The 24,842-nt window shown below is 37.5% G+C and overlaps 2 protein-coding genes across 6 annotated transcripts; one reads left to right on the top strand and one right to left on the bottom strand.

Annotated features, from left to right (window-relative positions):
* Nucleotides 1–7,122: 7,122 nt before the first annotated feature.
* On the top strand, nucleotides 7,123–12,293 carry LOC113297532 (psbP domain-containing protein 2, chloroplastic-like). 3 transcript variants are annotated; one of them, XR_003333536.1, is made up of 6 exons: nucleotides 7,123–7,367; nucleotides 7,899–7,996; nucleotides 8,076–8,269; nucleotides 8,387–8,539; nucleotides 9,055–9,392; nucleotides 11,987–12,293. XR_003333536.1 is itself a non-coding variant. In XM_026546023.1 (5 exons), the coding sequence occupies exons 1-5, from the start codon at nucleotides 7,168–7,170 to the stop codon at nucleotides 9,322–9,324; spliced, it is 915 nt and encodes a 304-aa protein (XP_026401808.1). In that variant the 5' UTR covers nucleotides 7,123–7,167; the 3' UTR covers nucleotides 9,325–9,486. The 3 variants fall into 3 exon arrangements, 1 of the variants encoding a protein (XP_026401808.1); XR_003333537.1 differs by lacking the exon at nucleotides 11,987–12,293 and adding an exon at nucleotides 10,062–10,585; XM_026546023.1 differs by lacking the exon at nucleotides 11,987–12,293 and having other exon boundaries at nucleotides 9,055–9,486.
* A 342-nt stretch (nucleotides 12,294–12,635) lies between these two features.
* On the bottom strand, nucleotides 12,636–19,162 carry LOC113297531 (pentatricopeptide repeat-containing protein At3g18110, chloroplastic-like). 3 transcript variants are annotated; one of them, XM_026546022.1, is made up of 6 exons: nucleotides 18,887–19,162; nucleotides 15,363–18,367; nucleotides 15,050–15,250; nucleotides 14,667–14,757; nucleotides 13,784–14,508; nucleotides 12,636–13,603 (listed from the first exon to the last, which is right to left on the bottom strand). In XM_026546022.1, exons 1-5 carry the CDS (start codon nucleotides 18,974–18,976, stop codon nucleotides 13,954–13,956), a joined length of 3,942 nt encoding a protein of 1,313 aa, XP_026401807.1. In that variant the 5' UTR covers nucleotides 18,977–19,162; the 3' UTR covers nucleotides 12,636–13,603; nucleotides 13,784–13,953. The 3 variants fall into 3 exon arrangements, with proteins under 3 accessions (XP_026401807.1, XP_026401806.1, XP_026401805.1); XM_026546021.1 differs by having other exon boundaries at nucleotides 12,636–13,613; nucleotides 15,363–19,162; XM_026546020.1 differs by having other exon boundaries at nucleotides 15,363–19,162.
* Nucleotides 19,163–24,842: the final 5,680 nt, after the last annotated feature.

The following is a 24,842-nucleotide window of genomic DNA, read 5'->3' as shown; positions in this document are numbered from 1 at the left end:
AGAAATGGTTCAACATCAATAGCAAAGCCGAACAATATGCTGCCTCGATTTACTACGTTTGAATATCATTGATGTGTTGGTTAAACTTCAACATAGAAGTCACTAACAATCTGGTTAGGACAAGGTTAGGAAATTGATGTAATCCTAAGGGAATTAGAAGTCATCTAGTTCTAAGAAAAGGAAAGACATGTAATAAGGTAATAGGACTAGGAAAAGGAATTCATAGTTCTATATATATATGATCACCAAAGTTGTGGTTGATCATATGAGCAAGATTAGAGCTTGTGTTTAGTTTTGAGAGATTTTCTAAACATCAATAAACAGAGTTGTCTTTATATAAGCTAAGTTTCATCTTGCAGTTGCCATTAATTGGTATCAGAGCTTGTTTCTGAGCCATGGAAAACGAAACCACCATTGTGGGTACAAAACAGTTCACACCACCATCAATACAAGTTCCAATCCTCAACGCCACAAACTACACAGTATGGGCCATGAGAATGAAGGTACTGATGAAAATCTACAAAGTTTGGGAAACAATTGATCCTGGTACATTGGACCCAGATAAAAACAATGTTTCCATTGGATTACTTTTTCAAGCAATACCAGAATGTCTTGTTCTACAAGTTGGTGAATAGGAAACTTCAAAGAAAATTTGGGATGCAATAAAGGCACGTAATCTCGGAGCTGATCGAGTTAAAGAAGCCCGTCTGCAAACCTTAATGTCTGAATTTGAAAGAATGAAGATGAAAGGCACTGATACTATTGATAGCTTTGCAGGAAAGCTATCAGAGATAGCCTCAAAAGCTGCGTCACTTGGACAATCCTTTGATGAAGATAAACTGGTAAAGAAGTTTCTCAATAGTTTACCAAGATCCAAGTATATTCATCTCATAGCCTCTCTCGAACAAGTCTTAGATTTAAAGAAGACTAGCTATGAAGATATAATTGGAAGATTGAAAGCATATGAAGAGAGATTCCTTGATGAAGAAAACAATGGAGAAACTCAAGGAAAACTCTTGTACACAAACTCTTACCAACAAAACTCTGCGACAAGAGGAAGAGGTCGTGGAAGAGGTGGTAGAGGAAACAGAGGCCGAGGAAGGGGAGGAAGGTTTAACTCACAAGATAGAACAACAAGTCAGAATGATCAAAACCAAGGGAAAGAAAAGAAGGATAGATCAAACATTATTTGTTACAGATGTGATAAACCATGACACTTCTCCTCTGTATGCCCTGAAAGAATACAAAAGATGGAAGAAGCAAACAAGAATGAAACAAGGGAAGCAGATACAACTCTTTTCATGCACGAAGTTGTATTCTTAAACGAAGGGAAACTAATACCAAAGAACTACGAATCAAAGGATGGAGAAGAAAGAATCTGGTATTTAGATAATGGAGCTAGCAATCACATGACTGGTAAGAGACACTACTTTTCTGAACTCAATGAGAAAATCAAAGGACAAGTGAAGTTTGGGGATGGATCTTCTATAGAAATTGAAGGGAAAGGATCAATTCTATTTCAGAGCAAGACCGGAGAACAGAAGCTTGTCACAAACATCTACTTCATCCCAAACTTACAAAGCAACATTCTAAGTTTAGGACAAGCTACAGAAGTTGGATGTGATGTTAGAATGCGACAAGATTATCTAACAGTTCATGATCCAAGTGGAAGACTTTTAGTTAGAGTCTCACGCTCACAGAATAGACTCTACAAGATAAGTCTCATGATTGGAAGGCCATTGTGTCTGAATATGAGACTGGAAGATCAGACATGGAAGTGGCACGCAAGGTTAGGACACATAAGTTTCAGAACCTTAAAAACTATGTCTCAGAACAAGATGGTTCGAGGGCTACCACAGATAAACGATGAATCAAGGATCTGTGAATCATGTTTAGTTGGGAAACAAACGCGTCAAGGTTTTCCAAAAGCAACAACATTCAAAGCCTCAAAGCCATTAGAGCTTCTTCATGCTGATTTATGTCGTCCTATTACACCACAAACCCTTGCAAATAACAAATACATATTTGTTATTATAGATGACTTCTCAAGATATATGTGGTCTATTCTTATGAAAGAAAAGAGTGAAGCATTTGACAGATTCAAAGCTTACAGATTATTCAATCCAACAAAGAAAAGAGTAATAGTGAGTCGAGATGTGGTATTCGATGAAAAAGCGAACTGGAAAGAAACTAATGATGGACCAAGTAGGGATCCAGGAATGTTTCACATGAGATGGGGTCAAGTAACTGATGAAGGCGAAGGACCCATAATCATCAATACCAATGGAAACAATGATGTTAATCAAGAAGAAGAAAAGAATAATGAAAACACTGAGAATAACGAAGAAGTATAAGAAGAAGAAGAAGAAGAAGAGGAGATCGATGAAATAACTCAACCCATTCCACTGCGAAAATCAACAAGACAAATACAAAAGCCACAGTATCTGGAGGATTATGTTCTTCAAGCTGCAGAAGAATGTGAGATTATGCTACTTTCTGTTAATGATGAACCAAGGAATTTTCAGGAAGCAAAGGTCTCGACTAAATGGACACAAGCATGTAGAGAAGAAATTATTTCAATCAACAGAAACAAGACTTGGTTTCTAGTTGATAAGCCAGAGGCAGCATCAAGCTCATGGGAAATTCACCACAAGAGCATAAGGTTTATAAGTTATCAAAAGCTCTATATGGTCTAAGACAAGCTCCTCGAGCCTGGAATACAAAGTTAGATCAAATCTTAAGAGAAATCAGATTTGTTAAGTGCTCTAAAGAAACATCAGTATACAGAAGAGAAGAAAAGGGAACGCTTCTTGTGATTGCAGTCTATGTAGATGATCTATTTTTGACTGGCAACTCCCTTAAGGTGATCAATGAGTTCAAGAGAGAAATGTCATCAAAGTTTGAGATGTCAGACCTCGGAAAACTCACTTATTACCTTGGCATAGAAGTCCATCAAGGAGTAGATGGGATTCAGATTAAACAAGAAGCTTATGCAAGGAGAATTCTGAAAGAAGCAGGACTTGAAACTTGTAATCCAACTAAGATACCAATGGAGTTTGGACTTAAAGTTTCAAAGGCACAAGAAGAAGCAGAGCTTGATCCAACGAGTTATAGAAGAAATGTTGGATGCCTAAGATACTTATTACACACAAGACCAGATTTGGCTTTCTCTGTGGGAGTAGCAAGCCGTTATATGCAGAGTCCACGCAAGTCTCATGGTGATGTAATAAAGCAGATATTGAGATATCTAAAAGGAACAATCAGCTATGGATTGAAGTATGGTCGAGGAGGATCAAAAGGAATTGTTGGGTATAGTGACAACAGTCATAATGTTGACCAAGATGATGGAAAAAGTACAACTGGTCATATATTTTATCTAGGAGAAGCACCTATTACATGGTGTTCACAGAAGCAAGACACTGTAGCCCTCTCATCCTGTAAAGCTGAGTTTATGGCTGCAACAGAAGCAGCTAAATGATCAATATGGCTTCAAGAACTGTTGGGTGAAATCAAAGGAAGAGAACCTGAAAAAGTTCTCATCAAGATTGATAATAAGTTTGCAATTGCACTCACTAAAAATCCAGTGTTTCATGGGAAGACGAAACACATTCACAAAAGGTATCATTTCATACGAGAATGCATCGAGAAGGAGGTCATTAACGTAGTACACATACCAGGAACCGAGCAGAAAGCAGACATATTGACAAAGGCATTAGCTCGGATCAAGTTTGAAGAAATGAGACAACTGATTGGAGTACAAGATATGTCACGGGTAAGGTTGAAACTTAACGGGGAGAATGTTGGTTAAACTTCAACATAGAAGTCACTAACAAGCTGGTTAGGACAAGATTAGGAAATTGATGTAATCCTAAGGGAATTAGAAGTCATCTAGTTCTAAGAAAAGGAAAGACATGTAATAAGGTAATAGGACTAGGAAAAGGAATTCATTGTTCTATATATATATGATCATCAAAGTTGTGGTTGATCATATGAGCAAGATTAGAACTTGTGTTTAGTTTTGAGATATTTTCTAAACATCAATAAAGAGAGTTGTCTTTATATAAGCTAAGTTTCATCTTGCAGTTGCCATTATGATGTCCCAGCTACTTCCCACGTTCCATGATTTGATGGAGCTATTATATGTTGTAACTGTAACAGTGTGAAGCGGAGATGGCCTTGAGCAGCTTAATTTGAAAATTAACAACATTTTATTATATTGAAATGATCTGATTAGATCAAATTAATGTTTAACAGTTTTTGGACTGTACGTGAAGAAACTGGAGCAACTGAAATAGGCAAAGAATTGTATATGCCATCACTAGTCAGATACATCAATGACGAGATTTGATGACTTTATCTTAATGTAGATCAGGAGACGGAGGCAGATGTCAAAGATTAACTTTACAAGGGTACAAGTGGAAATCATATTTTAGAAACAAAAAAATCTATTTTTCAAGATGTTTTAGTTACCCAACAAAATTTACCACATCCAATGCCAATTAATATTATTTAATCCTTTCTTAACATGTATTCTGTATATAGGGTAACATGCCAAAGATTAACTTCATGCGCGCCCCCATTTTCACAAACAAAATTATTCTAAAACTCATAATTTAAAAAATTACGTTTTTCATTTCTTTTCTCTTCCAGACACAATTTCTGTGTCCTTTCTTCATCTTCTCCGTCTCCATCTCCATCTTCTTTTCTCTGTAAATTTCTAGATCTGAAACTGATTTTGAGATGACGATAGATAAACCGCTTCCGCTGCAAACAAGCACCAACAACACAAATGTACCGATGAATCCAGCATCAAAAAACCAGAAAGGAAAAATAATTGAAGAGATGTATCAAAAGAAAACACAACTAGAGCACATTTTATTACGTCCTGATACATATGTTGGTTCGATTGAGTACATAAACAGAGTCTGTGGGTTTATTAAGGATCTGAGATGGTTTACAGACCGGTGAGTTACGTTCCGGGATTGTATAAGATTTTCGATGAGATCTTAGTTAACGCTGCTGATAATAAACAAAGAGATCCGAAGATAGGTGAGGTGAAGGTTGATTTTGGTGTTGAAGGGAATACGGTTACTAATCGTCGATTAGTGTGTATAATGACCTAACATTCTTAGGTGAAACTTGGGATTCAACTAACAAACTGTGGAAACTTGGGATTAGTTTTTGGTACAGAAACTTGGGATTCAACTTTCTTTGACTTAAAGAAGGTAAATAAGCATAGAAAGAGAGTTCGACAACCTACTACTACTGATGATACCACCTGTGAGTAAAATTTCTCCCTTTTTCATCTTGTTCTTCGTTTTGTTTTATTACATTTTGTTTAAATTATGATGAAAAATTGACAAATTTCATAGATTATGATGATTAAATGACAGATTTCGTAGATTCATGTGTTGGTAATTTTGGAATTCCAAAATTATTAGTTTGATCTGTAGAAAGGAAGGGTAAGAATCATTTCATTGTCTAACTAATTGGGAATTTTCTATATGTCCAGCTGATATAGAATGTGGTTCCGCCAATATTGAGACCAAGAGGAAACAAGTGGAAAGAAGGGAACGGTATGGAGAATTAAATTTTACAGATTTTTGCAGTCAGATTGGGGTCATGTGAAAGAGTTGCAGCTGTTCATCAAGGTGTTGGTGATGGTTTTGCAGTTCAACGATGGAAAGAACAACAAGATGGGCCATGATGGTGTTGTTCGATGAGTATCTCTAGATAATGCCTTTATATACTCTTTGCTTAGTTTCATGACAGGTGACACCAATAATGTATGTTGGAATGAGTGTTTTCCTACATTTTGATCGTCCAACAAAGCCTCCCGTTAAATGTCAAATAATGTATGTTGGAATGAGTTTCATGACAAGTGACACCCATCATCTAGTGCATGAAAGAGTGTGTTGCTATGTGTCGAAACTAGTTAGAAGAAATAAAATTTGAAAAAGGAGATGGAAGTGTAAATGGTTTTGGTGTGCGTGTGACCTCCATTTAGAAGAAAATGGAGGTGTGAGTAGTGATGCATAACAGGTTATGCATTCTCGAAATTGGTTGCATAACACGTTGTGTGGCCTTTTTTTTTTTTTGCATGACTTGTTATACATTACAGAGAATGATTGCATAACACGTCATGCAGGTAGGTTTTGTTAGTATTGAAACCAACAAAAAAAAAGGTTGCATAACACATTATGCACCTATAATAATACCTGCATAACATGTTATGCAGTCGAGAAAATGGATGCATAACCTGTTATGCATCCGAAAATATGACTGCATAATGCATTACGCGTCGAGAAAATTGTTGCACAATATTTTATGCATCGAGGAAATAGATGCATAATCCGATATGCATCCGTAAATATGGATGCATACTGCATTATGCATCAATTTTTTTATGTACGCACTAAAATCAACCAAAATAATGGTTACATAACTTGTTATAGATGCATAACTTTGTTATCCAGATGCATAATTTGTTATGCAGTCGAGAAAATGGTTGCATAATTCGTTATACGTCTGCAGAATGTGTTATGCATCTTTTTTGGTGGCTGCATAATGGTTATGTATCAAGTTTTCGAAAATTTTGCCTAAAATGATGATCACCTCCGATTTTTTTCGTGAAAAACAAAAGTTTGATATTCTTGTTTGTACTCGTTACGTAGCTCTCTTAAAAAGATTCAACGATATAAAATTTGTAAAATTCCAAGGCGCGGATTTTTAGGTATGTTATATCCAAGTTGCGTTCCCAATTATACCCCGGATGCATAATCTGTCATGCGGATGCATAATCCGTCATGCAAACATTTTTAATAATTTCATATAACTATGGGTGTCACAGAAATAATTTTGGATGTCACGGTACCTAAAATTAATTGTGGGCCTGACAATGAGAATATTATATTTTTTTGGGCTTGCGTCTAAGTTTCTCTTAACAAAAGCCATAAAATTAACACCCAATGTTGGAGATGCTTTTAATATCCTGCCGTTATTAAAAAACTTCCGCAAACTCTATCCGTGTGAGGGCGGGTTTTCACTAAATTTACCGACGTTGTTAACGGTCCATTGTAGGACCGGAGATATGGATAAACCAATAAATATCGCCTTCATTACCCGCACCCCCAGTTCTGAAAACCTTGAAGTAAGCAAAATCCACCAATGGCTGAAGCCATAATCTCCAAACTTTCATTTTTACTCTCGAACCGTTTCCTTAACTCCTCCTCTTCTACTTCAACTTGGTTGAACCCATCCCAGTGCATTGTTAGCCGGTCCGGTGTTCGTTACTACTCCCCACTGAAGAACTCTGGTTTCAAGCAGCAAATAATCCTCTCTTGTAGTCAACATGACGTTCTCCAAAGGTAAAAAAAAAAAAAAAACACCGAAATTTGAAAGATTTTGTGATGCGAGTTTTAAGCATCTGCGTTGATTGTCAATTCTTTTGCTAAATTTGTGTTAAACACAGTGGATATACTTAGAGTGTAGTTTATGTTTGTAATTTGGACATTTGGATTTCTGTTTTTTCTTATCGGATATCTTTTGTTTGTGTTCTGTGGAATATCATTTTCCCACTTTATGGTGGGAAATGGCTCTCGCAATAGGATAAGATTACCATGTGGCGAGATGTGCGGGTGATTCACGGAAATGTGATATCCATTATGGTCCTTCAGATATAGCTGTTTGCTAACTTTTGAATTGTGTTTGCCTAATTCTGTTTACTTGATACTATTTGTACCCTTCATGTAAATTCAGTGGTGGGTTCCCGAAATGCAATTCTATTCAGATACATTTGATTTTTTTGTTGAAGTTGTATTAAATTAGAAAGTTCAACTCCTGATCTTGTCCTTTCTTCTTTGATGTTTTGTCTACAAATTTTGTTATGGATCATAAAGTCAAGAAGAAGCAAATAAGAAGATACACAATGCATCACCTAGACAATATGCTGGTGTTGGATGCGAGACTGATGAGGATACCTTAAGTAACCTCGGAGGTTAGTTTATACCGTGGTTTTCTGTTTTAAGGCTATTTCTTTATGTCATTTGTGGTAATGAGATTGCTCGTATTTGTAGGTGATTGCAGAAAGAGGAGGTTTTTCGTCTCTCTAATCCTGGTTGCTGTGGCTTCTGATTTCCCAATGACCAATAACTCCATCAACACAATGGCTGCTGCCCAGGACAACCAGCTCCAGCAAACACTAGAGACAGAGAGGTACACAGACGCCAATGAGGGTTTCACTCTCCTCAAGCCTTCTTCTTGGATGAAGGTCATTCCGCCTTCTCTCTCCATCTCTGTGGCTCTTAACTAACTATCTAACCGTGTGTGGTTAATGCCATGGATGCATGTATATGTGTATGATTTTCGTAGTTGGTTACTGTTTTAGGTTGAAAAGGCTGGGGCAACAGTTTTATTTGAGGATACTAACAAGAAGAACAACTTGGGTATTGTAGTTAGCCCGGTTCGCCTCTCTTCTTTAGGTGACTTTGGAAGTCCCGAATTCGTAGCAGATAAGCTCATCCAAGCCGAAAAACGCAAGGTAAAGAACACACAATCCATCTATGTATCTCTTTCTCCTTTCGTAACAGCTGTATCTACCCTTCTTTTTTTGTTTCTTTTGTTAATACCTGCTATCGATCCCTAATTGTGAATACAGTAGACACCTTGTGAATTTGATTAAAGAGAGTGCAAATAATTGCACTTACTAACTACAAATATGTGCACCTTCTAATACCAACTTCATACTAAGCCAACTGATGGTTATTTCAAACCAGTGACAACTGGATAACTGTAATTAAAAGTTCCAGTTTGGTTGTCACGTCTAAGAGGAAAAAGCCCTTCATTGATGAACCTGTTTCCTTGTTGTAGCTGAGTAATAGCTGGAGCAACTTGTTCTTCCTAAGTTCTATCTACCTTGATTCAATATATTTCAACTAAATTTGACAAGACTTAACATACTGACCCAATCATCTACACAATGACTTAATAAAATATGGTTGCTGGTTGCAAAATCTATGATGTGTTGTTAACTGTGTCACTTGGTTGTTTATACAGGAAAGTACGAAGGATGCTAAAGTCATTGGAGTTGCTGAGAGATTTGGACATGGAGGCCTACAAGTGTATGAGTTTGAGTACATGTTGGACAGTACTAGAGGAGGAGTGAAGAGAATATTCTCAGCTGCGTTTGTTGCTTCAAAGAAGCTCTATCTCCTTAATATTGCTTACGCGGATCCACCTGAGAATCCTCTAAATACCAGCAGCAAAATGATTCTGGAACAAGTTCTTCACTCCTTCGACACAGCAGCAGCAGTAGAAACCATGTAGGCATTGTGGAGACCGTTATTTTGGTCCATACACCTTCACCCTCATTCACGCCACTTTAATGCCATGAGGTAACTATTAGACTTTTTTGTGTTTTGCGCAACAAATCCCATATGGTTAAAGTAATTCCTATTTAGTTTAAGTTAATCATGATTTATTATAATCTGTTTTATGGTTTGTTTATGGCTTAATCTTACTTTAAAGACTAGCTTAAGGTTAATGCTAGATAAAGTTGAGTCTAAGCATGGCATGTCCTTTAGCTTGACATGTCATATGAGTTGTCCAATGTAGCCATGAGGTGTCCTCCAACTCATGATGGAAAGGTTGGAGTGACATGTGGCAAGCATGACTAGGACTCTCTTCTAGCCTCACAAGTTTTCCTTAAAAGCAAATCTGTTTTCATCCATCATGAAGTAATGTGAGGATATAAAAGTTGATAATAAGTCATGGAAGTTTAAGTGTCTTGTATGTTCTATTTCCTTGTACTCAATCTGTTTTACGTATGAATCATATGTAGTGTAGTGCTATGTATGGTGCTGGTTTCTTGTGTTGTTGAGTATGCTAATACTAGGTTCAAGGCCCGATTTCAGCATAAGGTTGTTTTCCACAATGTTTAGGTCTTAATTGTAGGGTTAATGGAGCTGAAATTCCAACATTCAACTTCTATTGCACCTAGTTATTACATATTCAGCTGTTAGGGTGATTGTAAGGTTGGGGTTTTCGATTGTTTTCTTTCCAAGGTTGTAGTTTTCTCACATATGGTGGTTTAGTACTTCATGCTTGACGGGGTGGGACTGAAAATATCAGGACAACAAGTATTGGAGCAGTTGTAGAAGGTTTATAAGTATGTTCACATCTGCGTAGATATGGACTTCTCAACATGGTGGTTTTGCTGTAAGTGTCGGGTCTGAATTTTTCTGTTTTGAAAAATTGTAACTTGTAATAGTTTGTAGCTTCCATTACTCGACTAAGTGTTGCCAAAGTGATGCTTTGAGAGTATGTGGAAGTGTTTTAATGAGAATACATGTGATTGTGGTGGTTTGTTTGATTCATTCCGAAATTATAAACACGAATCTTGCCCAAAGGTGTTTTGTGTTTATAAAATCTGATGTGAATCAAGTCTCAAATGTGTGAGAGCTTTTCATATGAGAATTTAGTCTTATAAACTTATTAGGACTCATTGTATGTCGTATTTTCTGCCCAAAGGTGATTTGCGATGATATGGAGTCTTGTTTTTGAGTTTAAGATGTTATTGTTTTGCTTATTGATATGCTATTTACTTGGTTTATGTTATAGCTGTATAAAGTGATAATAAGCATGTGTGTGTTGTTTGAATGTGAAATTCAGTGGAATTGTGATTTTGGTTTATTTTCAAGTTTATTCCATGTTGTGTTTGAATCTGAAATTCAGTGGGAGTGGTGTTTGTAGCTTGTTTATCATCATTCTCTTATTCTTGTAAGGTTTTATAAAGTAGTCTCTAGTTTGAGAGAAAGCATGTGTGTTATGTGTTGTGCTTGAAGTCAATGGGAATATGATGTTTATGGCTTTATCATCATGTTTGTTTCCTTACTTTTGTAAGGTGTATATGCTCATAAAGTAATTTCTGGTGTGAAATATAGTTCTCATTCGATATCATTAAATATCCTAAAGTTCTTGGTCTCGTTAGAATATATGAGCACAGTGCTTAATTCGAGCAAGACAATGGGGATATCATTAAGGAGAAAAAGCGGGTCGCATAAGAGCATATGTAGTTCTGCTTGTATGGCTTTAAGCTAAGCCAATAAATGGCATAAGGCTAAGCCCAATGAAGTTTTCAAGTTTAGTTTGGTTTTGGCGTAAAGCTAAGCCAATAAAATGTTTTTCTGTTTTGAAAAAGAAAATGTTTTACTTGGGAATAATAGCCCGTCTAGTTTTCTGATTGTAGAAATGGCTTACGCTTCTTAAACATGACGTGTAGATTTCTATAGTCGAGGCTAGCGTACTATTTGACTCGAGTGTGCGGCTAGCATAAAAAGTTTTTGATAAAAGTTGAGTAATTCCATATGGTTAAAGTAATTCCTATTTAGTTTAAGTTAATCATGATTTATTATAATTTGTTTTATGGTTTGTTTATGGCTTAATCTTACTCTAAAGACTAGCTTAAGGTTAATGCTAGATAAAGTCGAGTCTAAGCATGGCATGTCCTTTAGCTGACATGTCATATGAGTTGTCCAATGTAGCCATGAGGTGTCCTCCAACTCATGATGGAAAGGTTGGAGTGACATGTGGTAAGCATGACTAGGACTCTCTTCTAGCCTCACAAGTTTTCTTTAAAAGCAAATTTGTTTTCATCCATCGTGAAGTAATGTGAAGATATAGAAGTTGATAATGAGTCATGGAAGTTTAAGTGTCTTGTATGTTCTATTTCCTTGTACTCGATCTGTTTTAAGTATGAATCATATGTAGTGTAGTGCTATGTAAGGTGCTGGTTTCTTGTGTTGTTGAGTATGCTAATACTAGGTTCAAGGCCCGATTTCAGCATAAGGTTGTTTTCCGCAATGTTTAGGTCTTAATTGTAGGGTTAAGGGAGCTAAAATTCTAACGGTAACATCATTATGTGTTTCATTTTTGATTTGTTTTCCCTTTCATTTGTGTATTGAGTTTTCAATGCTTTATGTGAATGCAGTTTGGAATAATTATTTGCCAGACAGTTTGTGTAGGATTACAACCCTACATGCTATGGACCCTTCATTATCTACAACATCATCTATCCTGCGTTGTATGGTAATGCCATCCCCTGTTAGAAAACAGGCACCAAAGTAAAGTAGCACCTACATAACCAATGGTTATTGTTACAAAATTTGGTTTCTCCATAATAGGTATGAAATTGATGAATTAGTTACTTGGTTGAAGAAATGTGAACGGGTAGGCAATGTAGTAGGTTGAAATATTTCTGTGTGTGGATATACTGGTTCTTTTGTAAAAAATATTAAGATATCTTAAAATGATATTCTCTAAAGCCATCATCTGCTCTTTGGTTTGGGATCTTAAGATAACCATGATCTGCATTAAGGAAATCAAAATGCAGATTGCTGGCTGCTGGGTCAGCTAGACTGAGACCATTACGAGTTGTCCATGTTTTGGCCAGTATTTAGTGTCTATCCCTCCATCTTACCGTCAAGTAGGATTAGAAATCCGCGGCAGACTATGATCCCTTTCTACTCGTGCTGGTTTTCTAATCTTGTGTTCCATCATTTGATGGAAAATAATGCCTAAAACATTTGGATGGCTTGCAATCTGCACCAGAACAAGTTCTGCAATAAAGATAAAACAAGTATCTATAATACATTTTTTCCATTGAGCCATTCAATACAAAATTTGATTACCCGTACACAGTAATTTACATTGTTTACCAAAGTGTAAGTAGTATACAGTAATTTACATTGTTTACCCAAGTGTAAGTAGAATGCTTTATACTTTATATAGTCACTTTCACTGCATTCTATGGCATGGGGATACCTGGTAAAATTCAGACGTAATAAAGGTAATTGACAAAACACGTGTTACACTCATTCAATTTCTATGATCCAACTCGGCATGTGTTTGCATAATAATTTACCAAAGATTTGAAGCTATGAGAAGTAATGTAATGCTTGTCTCTGACAAATATAACTTATTTGTTCTGCAAGCCAACAGGTTGAATGCTGATATGTTGGTGAAGATGGATCTCCATCCTCTTTTGTGATAAATCCTGGAGTGAGCAGCAAGCAAGAACCTACAAAATGCTTCGCCAATTGAGTCTGTATTGGATAAATTTTTGATGTGGGCGTTCTTTGATGGGGGCATGAGGGACAAATCAGGAGTTGACATGTGTTTTTCATATTAATTGATTCCAACTAATTTTGCTTCCAAAAATATCAAAGATAAAATATAAGCAATTAAGATAACCAATATTTTCTCAAAAAATAAACTTGTCTTGTATTTTTGGAAGCAAAATTAGTTGAAATCAATTAATATGGAAAACACATGTCAACTCCTGATTTGTCCCTCATGCCCTCATCAAAGAACGCCCACATCAAAAATTTATCTGCACACACATAAACCCTAACAGCCATTTTGCGTCCATAGACTATGCATATAAGATGAGGAGGCGCACTGCAGACTCTTACTTCAGAAACATTTGTGAAATTCCATCAATTTTGCGCTAAGAACTCAAATCTGAACGATATACCAAAGATCTTTATGCTGTGATGCTTGCTTCGTCAATGCTCTGAACCAGCTCAGTGATATTCCACCTTAGTCTCTGCAAAAAGCTCAACAATAAATTTAGAAATTAGAATACTACTATCATCCATGACCAGTTGAATAAATAACGATGGATTTTTTAAACGAAGTATGACCTGTTGAATAAACAACAATGGAGTTCTTCAAACAAAGTAAATAGCCAAAAGTAGGGCACAAGTATTTTATTAAACTAACTTACAATGGCTTTAGTGACTGATGAGGCAGATGATATTCTGGTTGGTAATGCAAGAGATGATGTGATGTCCTTGCTATATCTTTATTACACCGACTGGAAATAAAGCCATCCTCCAGTCTTCGTAAAAACTCCAAGACCCAAGCTATTTGATAAGCCATCTTCATGTGGCAGTTTTACTCTCTCTTCTTAGTTAATCTAATATTACCATTGCTTGGCACTTTTCCCCTAGTGACTTTCCTCGGGGAACTGGATTTCTTACTTGGGCTCACAAAACCTCTTTTTGCTTTCATCTTTTCTAGCTTTTCTCTTCTACCATCGATATCAGCTTGAATAGCTTTTTCCCTCCTATCCTCTGACAATAACGCCAACCTTGAAAATTTCTTTGGTCTAACTTCCCCCAATCGTTCATTTATTTCCTTGAGAACGGGAACAAGGCCAGTCCTCATAAAATATCCCTCATTAAGCTGCATTGAATTTGACTCGGGGAGAGATGGGGCATCTTTCAACTCAAGGTCGAAGCAAAATGGAGAGTCCTTCAGCCACATTCGAAGGGAATGGGCTTTTGCTACAAGGAGTCCACTCCGAGTTTTACAAGGAAGGAATGGGGAGCCAATCTCCCAAAGGTATGCCTTCAATGTGTTGTTTAGTGAAACCATATTGTATTCCGCAGTCCCTGTTATCAAAACAACTGATTTCGGGGATTCAGGGGAACCTTGTAAAGATGCATCCTGTTGGAACAAAAATCAGTGCCTCCCAATGTATAATCATAATGTAAACAATTTGAAGCATATGAGTAAAACCTCGGAAAGCTTTCAAACTACGAACTGAGGAAGATCACCACATTTAAACTCGGGAAGCGAGCCAAAGAGAAAAAATAACAACTTGCCTGCATGTGGTCCAGCCATAACGTAAGACCAACTAGAGCAGCACCAGGGGATAGCTTTCGGAAATCAGCTCCCCAGTCCTTGTCAGAAACCCTGCATCACAAGTGTGCTTTATAAGTTCATTGATACTTGTTAGTGAATCTGACTCATTTAATTCTAAAAGAGCTAGATTGTGCACAACACTACTAGCAACAGAGTAACCCAGGTGGTGCTGCAGAGATTAACCCAAAAGGGAAGACTCGCTCTATCTTCAACAAGTTTAAAATATGGATGGAAAAACTTACTCCAGACTTCAAATCTATCTGACACGATGAAACTTATAACCTTGAAGGAGTTGTTTCTTTTAAAGCACCAGAAGAACTCATGTCAGAGGTGTCGGGCTTACCTGAAAATGTCATGGCGATAAACTTTTTTTTTGATTGCCAGTTGTAAAACCCATGAAGCGGTGGCTCGACGCTCAAATGCCCACAACAGATCCTCTACTGCATTCACAAAGTTAAATGCAGCATTATCATCCAATGGACCTAACTGCTCGAGTAGATTGTCCATTTCCACAACTAAAGTCTCCTGTTTTCCTGTTAGAAGCCTGCAGATGCACAATTTACTCAGGAATGTATTTCCAGAATAAGTAAACAACGAGAATTCTTTCTTCGAAAATATACTAATGCAGTTGCAAGAAAGCAAATAGATTATGTTACCTAATTGGGAGATCAAACCCAGTATCAGCTAGTGAATTTAGGATGACCATGGCTTCACTTGTTCGCTGAGATAAACTAGCAGCTCTGATGAAGCAAGTCCATATTCTATTATCTGGTTCTAGACCATCCTTCTTCATCTCATATAGCTTTTGAATACCCAAGTTATAGTCCCCATTCTTGAAATATGCATCAATAACGGAACTGTAGGGTAATGTGCTCAGATCCAGATTCAAAGTTTTCAAACTCTCAAGCACATTTTCAGCCTCCTTAGGTTGTCCTGCACTGCTATATGAGACCATAAGCAAGTGCATAGTGGCAATGGTAGGTTCTACACCATTCTCTTTCATTTGTACTAGTAAACTTTCAGCCTTTAAATGGTTGGCAGAATCCCTGTATATCTTCATCATCATATGATACATTGACCGATCCAATTTGCATCCTCTTGATCGCACCTGTTCAAAAAGATTTTCTGCTTGTTCCCATAGTTGCTGCTTACCACATGCTGAAATTAGGCTTTTATAGGTATCCATCTTAGGACTCAATCCTTGTCGTTCCATATTTTCCAACAGAGATAATCCTTCTCCTGGTCGAAGATCTCTCGAGTACATCAATATTAATGTATTGTAAGTATCCTCGTCAGGTTTAAATCCTGCTTCCTGAATAGTTTGGTATACTTTACTTGCCTTCTTGAAGTCCCCGATCGCGGTATACATTCTAAGCAGGGAGTTGAGGATTGAAAGATCAGCCTTGAATCCAGCTTCTTCCATCTCCATGACCATCACCTCAACATCCCTAACTTGTTTTCCTCGAGACAACAACCCTATCATACTCCTATAAAGATGCATGGTTGGTAAATATCCAGCTGCCTTCATTCCACTGTATATCTTTTTTACCTCAAATATATTTCCTGCTCTTGCGAAGGCATCAAGCATCATAAGAATGGAACTTTTAGATATCTTAAAACCCATATCTTGCAACTCTTGGATGACCACATAGAGCTCGTCTAACCTCCCATCTACGATCAAAGCTTGCATGAGACCGTTAATAGTTTCTAATGTAGGAGAAGGACCATCTCTCATCATCGTACTAAACACAGCCCTAGCTTGCTCATAGAGACCATTAGTAGCATAAGCATGTATAAGTGCATTCCAGATTTTCCGATCAACGCTGGACTTGTTCAGTCTAAGTCTTCCTACCAAGCTTTCTGCCCTTGGGCATAAATTCAACTCTCCATATGTCTCAATCAATTCAACATACACGGAGAGTTCATCAAATACAATCCCAAGACTTTCAGCCTGATCAACTAAATGGTGAGCTGTTTCAGGGAAGCCCAACTTACAGTACGTATGCACTAAACTCCGATAAAGATTTTGCGAAGGTTCCACACCATAGTATTTCATGTCGCTATATATCTGTGAACCCTGGGCAAAGGATTCTGAACCTACACAGGACTGAATTAGAGATTCGTAAACAGAACAAACCCCATTAAACACACCAAACCTTGTTTTGTTGTATTCTTCCAGTGCCGCATCCAATTGGTTATCCTTGCAGAGTATTAGAATTGAAGCTTCAGTTATCACATGATCAAATCTGGGAGCAAAACCCTTTAGAGTATCAAGTAACGCATGAGCTTCTTGACTCCTGCCTGAGGAGCAAGAAGAAACCAAAACAGATAACAATGTCTCACTATCTGGTTCATATCCCTGACTAACAGCCAATCTCAACATTTTAGCAGCATATTCATGACATTCCCCTTTTATAAGAAGAGAAGAAATAATCTCTGGGCTCATTCCACATACCTCTTCCATGTCTCTCACCACCCTCTCAACCTCGTCTTCGTTGTTCTCCTTCATTAGAGCTTGGATCATGACCTCATAGAGGCCTTGATCTGGCTTTGATCCATCACGGACCATCTGCTCATACAATTCCATACCCTTCTTCGTCTCACTAAACCTAAACAAAACATCCATCATGACAGAGTATGCCAGATGGTCAGGTTTAATTCCAGACCTAACCATACAACCAAATGTCTCTCCAGCCTCAACCCGCATACCAGCCTTGGCGTACCCACAAATTAAAGCGCTAAAAGTCCGCAAAGTTGGTTTAACTCCTGTATGTAACATCTCGGACATCACATCCGCTGCCTCTGAAACCCTATTTGCTTTACCAAGTGAATCAATCAGCACAGTGTAAGTAACTGCATCGGGATTACATCTTGATAATTTCATATCCTTGTATGTCTGATATGCCAAGTCATGCTGGCCCCACTTTCCATACATGTGGATAATGGTGTTATATGTCATCTCATCTTTAGCAAACCCTGCTTCTACCATCTGTTCACAAATCTCTCTCACTTTTCCAACATTCCCCTCTCTAGCAAACGCGTATACAAAAGAATTATAAGTAACAGCATCCGCAAAAAAACCTTTTGACTCAAGTTCCTTAAACAGCTGCTCTGCCTCTCTAGCCATTTCAAATCGGCCATAAACTGAGATCATCGCGTTATAAGTCCAAAGATCAGGTTGGCAGTACGAAGCCTCCAAATCATTGTAAATTTTCACTGCCTCTTCTAAATTTGACCCACGAGAACAAGCACTGATCAAAGTGTTATAAGTAATTATATCTGGCCGTAGACCTGATCTCCTAACCTCATTAAGAAGTTCAATTGCTGATCCAGGCAACATAGAACCCGACTTTGCCCGGGCATTTATCAGAGTGTTGAAACTCACAAGATCCGGCTCGCAACCCCGTTCCTTCATTAATTTTAGCAGTTCTTGGACCTTAGAGAACTGACCTTTACGCGAGTAAACACCCATCATTGCATTATAAACTTGAATAGTATTTCCAACTCCAGACTCTGCCCTGGTAAATAATTCTACAGCTAAACTCTCTTGATTCGCCTTTCCAAGAACAGATAACATAGTGGCAAGCATTCGAGCATTTGGAGAATACCAATGGCGAAGACTCAACCATTCATAAATCTCCAAAGCTCGATTCCAACTTACCTGCCCTACCCATTTCACAACGAAGCAATAATCAGTAGGAGACATTTGAACAATCCTATCATCCAGTACATCCGCAACAAATTCATCAGGTTGTAACCGAAGAATCTTATCCGTTAAAATCTGCACCCTTTGTCTCCAATCTTTTGCCCTTTTAAGAGCTAACTTTGTCATTTTTTTTGCCCTAGTTCTGCTAGGTCTTCCTAATGCTTCAAGTGATTCATCATTCATATCCAACAAATTCACTGCCTGTGTTTGTGATTCTTTCTCTAAATCATCGTTATCTTCAATCGATTCTTGATTTGAAGGAGGTAACGTTATAGATTGGCTTTGGGTATTTTGAAATATTTTTTTAGGGTTTTCATCTGTGAGGTTTAAGTGAGGCCATCTTGTTGATGGTGAAGCTCTACTATAAATAAATTTTCTTTGATTCTGTTCTTCATTAGTAGTAGTAGTATTGGTAGTAGAAGATGACGACGGAGAAGATGATGATGAAATTACTGTAGTAGTTCTATAACGTACCTTGTAAGTGCGAGATTTGGAAGATTGATGATGCTTAACGCATAGAGAAGAGGGGATTGTTGGAAAGGTGAGAACCCCTGTGCTTTGCATAGTTAGGGTTTGAAGCCCAAACAAGATTCGAGAACTCTTTGTTTTGATAGACTATCAGAGAAAAGGGAGAAAACGAGCGGGAACCTAACGGCCACAGGATAGACAAGATTAAGGTTGTATATCATTTAGCTTTCCCGAGCAGACTCGGCTCACTCGAATGGTGGTTTCGACCACCAGACTTGTTAATGCCATTCATAAGATAATGATGTAACAACTTTGTCTGTGTAATAGAACTTTCTTCTTTGTTAAAAAAAAAAAAAAAAAAAATAGACTCAGCTCACTCGACTCGACCAACCCACTGCTGATCCAATCCACGTCCCAACGACGAAGGCTAATTTTGGCTAAGCTCTATCCATGGAGAAGATCGGAGGACATAGGGAAATTAACACTCCGTAGAGAGAATCGGTCACTTTATTTTACCTCTCGCCCGCATTATGGACGAAAGTGGGTGGGCATTGTCACTGTAATAGTGCAACCTTGGTTCACTCTCGTTTTACCTGGCTAAATTGGCAACAATTATTTAAGTACTTAATTTATCTCTGTTTAATTAGCACTAATTAATCGTATTAGGTGTTAATTATGTTTTAGATGTAAGATCAACTAATGTTAAAGAGTTCTTCAAAACATCAAACAACTTTGATTTTTTGATTTTTTTTTCCGTAAACGATACCCAGAATCGATTTATGTTCATGCACTTGTAAACCGATTCTGGGTTGGTGTTCCAAAATTAACAGAGGACTTCAACAATCGGTTGACGTTGGCATATGTGTAATCTGATTGTCCGAATCGGGGTTTTATATGACATATATAAACCGATTGTCGTCTTTCGTAAGATTTTTTTTCATTCATTTCATTATTGTAGGATGCATTTAGCACATGCATCAAGCCTTTAAACCCCTAGGCGATCCTAGTGGACGAGTTATAGTCTCGTGAGGGTTTACCTAGAGATCTACCCACAAAACCTACACAATAACTTCTAAAACCATCAATCTTCATCGGAAGAAACCGAGTCCGATTCACCCACCATCATCATCTCCGGGGCATACTCTGGAATTTTGTAAACCATGAAGTGATAGCTTGCATCGAATGTGAATGCTTTCCCCTTTTCCTCCAAGTAGCGCACTTTCACGACTTCATGCTACAAAAACACAACACAAACTTACTTTGTTATAGGTGTTTAGTAGGAAGATCAAACAACTTAGATTACGTAAAATAAACCACAAAAATACTTACAAATTGTTCAATGGAGTAGCTAAAGTGGCTAGTGTTCAAAATCCGTTTTTGGATAACTAAAAAAGAAAGTATCGCATTTTCGATGACTAGGTGCTTATCACGGACTTGTTGAACACTTCTTCCATTAGGATTCCCAAACTTTTGCCTATATTTGTTGTATACCCTTGCCCAAAAGGTAGCGGCATCCACCCTTACGGAGGACTGATTTCTAACTCGAGTTTCCGCGTACCATGCTTTAGTGATGGATAGACCTTCATTTGAATCAAATGATGCCATTTTGGAGGTATGAAATGAGTAGTTGTGGAGTATATGGAGTGAGAGGGAATAAAATGAGCAATTTTGGGGAAAATGTGGTCCAAGGATGAGGTCTCTATATATAGAGAAAGTCTCTAACGACTATTTTTTTTTGAAAAAAGTGAAATAATTTGAAACAATCGGTCTTCTCGAAGGTCTGCAAAATCCGATTGTGTTTTTATGCCAGCAGGAATCGGTCTTTCTTGTAACCAATATAAACCGATTAAAGACATGTAAAAAAATTGAATTTTCACCAACACTAATCGGTTTATATAGATGCATATGTGATCCGATTGTAGCTTGAAAAACATACATGAAAAATAGCATTTTTAAGGCATGAAGAATCAGATTATACATAACCCACACATAAACCGATTCCTGTATGGAATCTAGACATGGATTATATTGACATATCGAGTAGCCCGATTGTTGGCAGAATCATTGAGCAACACATAATTATAATTAAAACTTTAAATGCATATTAAGTTCAACACCATGATCATCCAAAATAAAAAAACTTAACCATCCCAAAAGAGTGTTAAAAACTTAAAACAACCACAAGTCTTATGAACTTAAACTTTTAATATGTAAAACTTAAACTTAAAAACTTAAAGAGCAGGAGCATCAGCAGCATCAGCACCACCGGGAGCATTTGCAGCATCAACAGCAGCACCACCATCAGCAGGAACACCAACACCAGCATCACCAGCGACAACAGTAACACCACCATCAATAGCAGTAGCTTCTACTTCAGCCATGGCTTGAAATTGAGCCATTTCTTCCCACATACCTTCCATAAATCCATGGCGTTCCCTCTCAACTAAAATCATGTTTCTCCTCATTCTAGTGAACCTCATGACCTTATAAAGCTCTTCTAGTGCAAGCTTGTCTATCAATGCGAGGGTTTGTTCAAGACGGGTGTCACGCCCATAAGAAAACTTATAGAGGCTTCTTTCTGGCACTGGTTGTGGTTCCCTAAGAATATCCTCCAAGGTGATCTCTCTAGTGTAAAACGCTAGGTGTCCGAAGTCCATATCTACATAAAAAAAAAATCAAGTTAACAATTGGTACATAGCTAAACATATGTAATCCGATTCTCAACAACTAAATATACAGGAGTGTCAAACACTATTAATCGGTCTATGTGATACATATATAAACACCGATTGTTGAATGGAATCTGAAGATACAATCTTAATCGGTAAATTAACAAGCACATAAAACCCGATTATGGGATCGCATAGTTAAAAAGAAAAATTATATCCAGAATCGGATTATTATAAAGCATGAAAAAGCGGGGGTCTAACAACACCACCCAATAATTCGATTAGCAATATGTATGGACAAACTCCGAAATTCTTTGCTAGAGAATCAACTAGACAGTCAGACTCAATCTAGATTAAAGTATCTCAAGGATTCAATATCTCTAACTTGTTTTGATTTACTCAAGCTAAAACAATAGCGAGTCTATAATCAAACACAAGGAATAACTTGGACGGCACCAAAGACCAATATCCAAGGATCAATCAATATCAATCAACAACCAAAGGTTGGATTTCCAATTGATGATCTTAACGCACAACCTGTATTATTTCAATTATATAAAATATAATGTGGAAAAGAAATAACACAGACACCAGAAGTTTTGTTAACGAGGAAACCGCAAATGCAAAAAAAACCCGGGACCTAGTCCAGATTGAATACACACTGTATTAAGCCGCTACAGACACTAGCCTACTGCAAACTAACTTCGGACTGGACTATAGTTGAACCCCAATCATTCTCCCACTGATCCAAGGTACAGTTGTACTCCTACGCCTCTGATCCCAGCAGGATACTGCGCACTTGATTCCCTTAGATGATCTCACCCACAACCAAGAGTTGCTGCAACCCAAAATCACAGACTTGATAATAAACAGATCTGTCTCACACAGAAAAGTCTATCAAAGGATAAATCTGTCTCCTACGGATAAACCCTAGGTTTTGTTCTGTCTTTTGATATAAAATCAAGGTGAACAGGAACCAATTGATAATCCGGTCTTATATTCCCGAAAAATAACCTAGATTAATCAATCACCTCTCTACAATCTTTCCTGACTACACAAGCGGATTGTCGAGGAATCAGAAATAGTGAGACGAAGATGTTTGTGACTTCTTTATCTTGCCTATCGGAGAACTCTCACGATCTCAAACCAATCAATCGATTGTACTCGTACGATAGAAGATGCAAGATCAGATCACACAACTACGATAAAGTAGTATCGGTCTGGCTTCACAATCCCAATGAAGTCTTTAAGTTGTTAACCTGATTTTAGAGAAGAAAATCAAAGGTTAATGGAGATCGACTCTAGAGGGCGCACTAGTAGCACACAGACGTGTGGGGATTAGTTTTGCACAATGCTAGATGTCTCCTTTATATAGCCTTCAAATCAGTGTTTTTCCTTAGTTACAAAGCAATCCTTATTCACCGTTAGATGAAAAGCTGATTTAGATTCAAGCTAATATTTCTCAACCGTTAGATCGAAAACTTAGATTGTCACACACACTTGGGTAGACTTTTATTGGGTTCGTGAAAACCATGCCCAAACGTGTACGTGTATGTTGGTTCAACATAGTAACCCAAAAGGTTAACCATATGAGCATTTCATATTAACCTTGTTCTTCTTCACCATAACTAGTTCAATTGACTCAAATGAACTAATTAAAGAGTTGTTCAATTGCTATGAGATCTTATGTAACTACACAACACACAATTGAAACAAAGATGATTCGTTTCGATTGAATCGTCTCATGAACATTATAGCCACGGTTTGCATAAAACATTCCTTAGTAATTTAATGTTTCATGTTCAGAGCACATCTTTAGATCATAACCTCTTAAGTTCACAAACAAGTTTGCGGACTCAAGTTAATCGGTTGAGTTTTCCAAACTTAGCAGAAATTCTCAGAAAGAGAACTTCCGCCAGTTCGCGGACTGAGTTCGCGGACTTAGCACACAAACGAGTTTTGGAAAATCCAGGAGAAATTCTCGGTCGAGAACTTCCGACAGTTCGCGGACTTGGCAAGCCAATTCCACAATCCTCTCGATTTCTCTTGATCAACAAAGTTCGAAAACATCTGTTCAAGGAATGCATGGCTATGTAATCTAAACTCTCATTTCAATCATTGAGACATTCTCAGAGGATGTTATGTAGCCGTTATTCACAGACCGATTCACGTCAGAGTAATTCTCAAAGTGATTGAAACTTTTCATTACTTTCGTCACTAGGTGAAGATAAACTTGATCAAAGCGAAACGCTTTACCAACACACGATTTCGAGATAAAAGATAAGCAATGAATGCTCAGCTCGAAATGTCAGATGTGTATGATCTAGTCTATATAGCATACGACTTTTGTCTCATAAAAAGTATGAGATAGAAGAGATAGACCTTTGAGTGATAGATAAGTTCAAGTCTCCACATACCTTTTTGTTGATGAAGTTCCACGGTTCCTTGTATAGATCTTCGTCGTTGCATAATGAATCGCCATGAAGTCCTTGAGCTCAACTACATTTTTCTATCCTAGTCCGAGACTTAGCTATGTAGGCTAGAAATCAATACTTATAGTTTTGATCACTAACATTGACAAACATGCTTGAGATAGCAACGCATGCGAGGTTGACCGAGCTATGCTCTAACAATCTCCCCCTTTGTCAATTTTAGTGACAAAACTATTAATACATATGGAATACAAAAAAGATAAACTTTAGTGGCTCCTATTCCATAGTATAATCTTCGACGTTCCTTGAAATCTTCGTCCTTCCAAGTACTCAAATGATCCCAAAGGTTGTAAGTTTAGCACCATCGTTGTTGAAGGTCCGTAGCTATAACAATGAGAGAAATCGAGATTCTCGATCATTATTATACAGTGTCATAGTATTATTATATAACATCAAAGTCCAATTGTATCACGACTTTAACAATAATACTACGGTGATATGTATCACTCAGTCAATACTCCATCTCGATCATGGAAACCACTCCCCATTACACAATGATCCGAAAACCATATGTATTTGTAGTGTGAACTACAATATTTCTCCCCCTTTTTGTCAATAAAATTGGCAAAGGTACAAGAATGGGATCATAATGAAATTTCCACAAGAGACATTTCATGACCAGAAGAAAAATACATACCAACTTAATTTAGATGCAATATAATAGCCAAAGCTAACAACATTCATCGAGGAGTTTTAAGATACAAGATAACCCCTATAAAATTCCACAGCCGCACTCCCCGCAAGATACTACCATTAAGCACAAGTTCAAAAGAACTCTCCCCCATTTGATGTCATTCCCGA

This window comes from Papaver somniferum, chromosome 7 (assembly GCF_003573695.1).
Source record: "Papaver somniferum cultivar HN1 chromosome 7, ASM357369v1, whole genome shotgun sequence".
Lineage (NCBI taxonomy): Eukaryota > Viridiplantae > Streptophyta > Magnoliopsida > Ranunculales > Papaveraceae > Papaver > Papaver somniferum.
The sequence above is the reverse complement of the archived record's forward strand: the minus strand, read 5'-3'. Positions and strand labels throughout refer to the sequence as shown.

Coding starts and splice junctions, on each gene's coding strand:
- LOC113297532 (XM_026546023.1), top strand. CDS start 7,168: ATGGCTGAAGCCATAATCTCCAAACTTTCATTTTTACTCTCGAACCGT. Junction 7,368..7,898: donor CAACATGACGTTCTCCAAAG/GTAAAAAAAAAA, acceptor TGGATCATAAAG/TCAAGAAGAAGCAAATAAGA. Junction 7,997..8,075: donor TACCTTAAGTAACCTCGGAG/GTTAGTTTATAC, acceptor TCGTATTTGTAG/GTGATTGCAGAAAGAGGAGG.
- LOC113297531 (XM_026546021.1), bottom strand. CDS start 18,976: ATGCAAAGCACAGGGGTTCTCACCTTTCCAACAATCCCCTCTTCTCTA. Junction 14,758..15,049: donor TATCGCCATGACATTTTCAG/GTAAGCCCGACA, acceptor CTTGTGATGCAG/GGTTTCTGACAAGGACTGGG. Junction 14,509..14,666: donor TATGGCTGGACCACATGCAG/GCAAGTTGTTAT, acceptor TTGTTCCAACAG/GATGCATCTTTACAAGGTTC.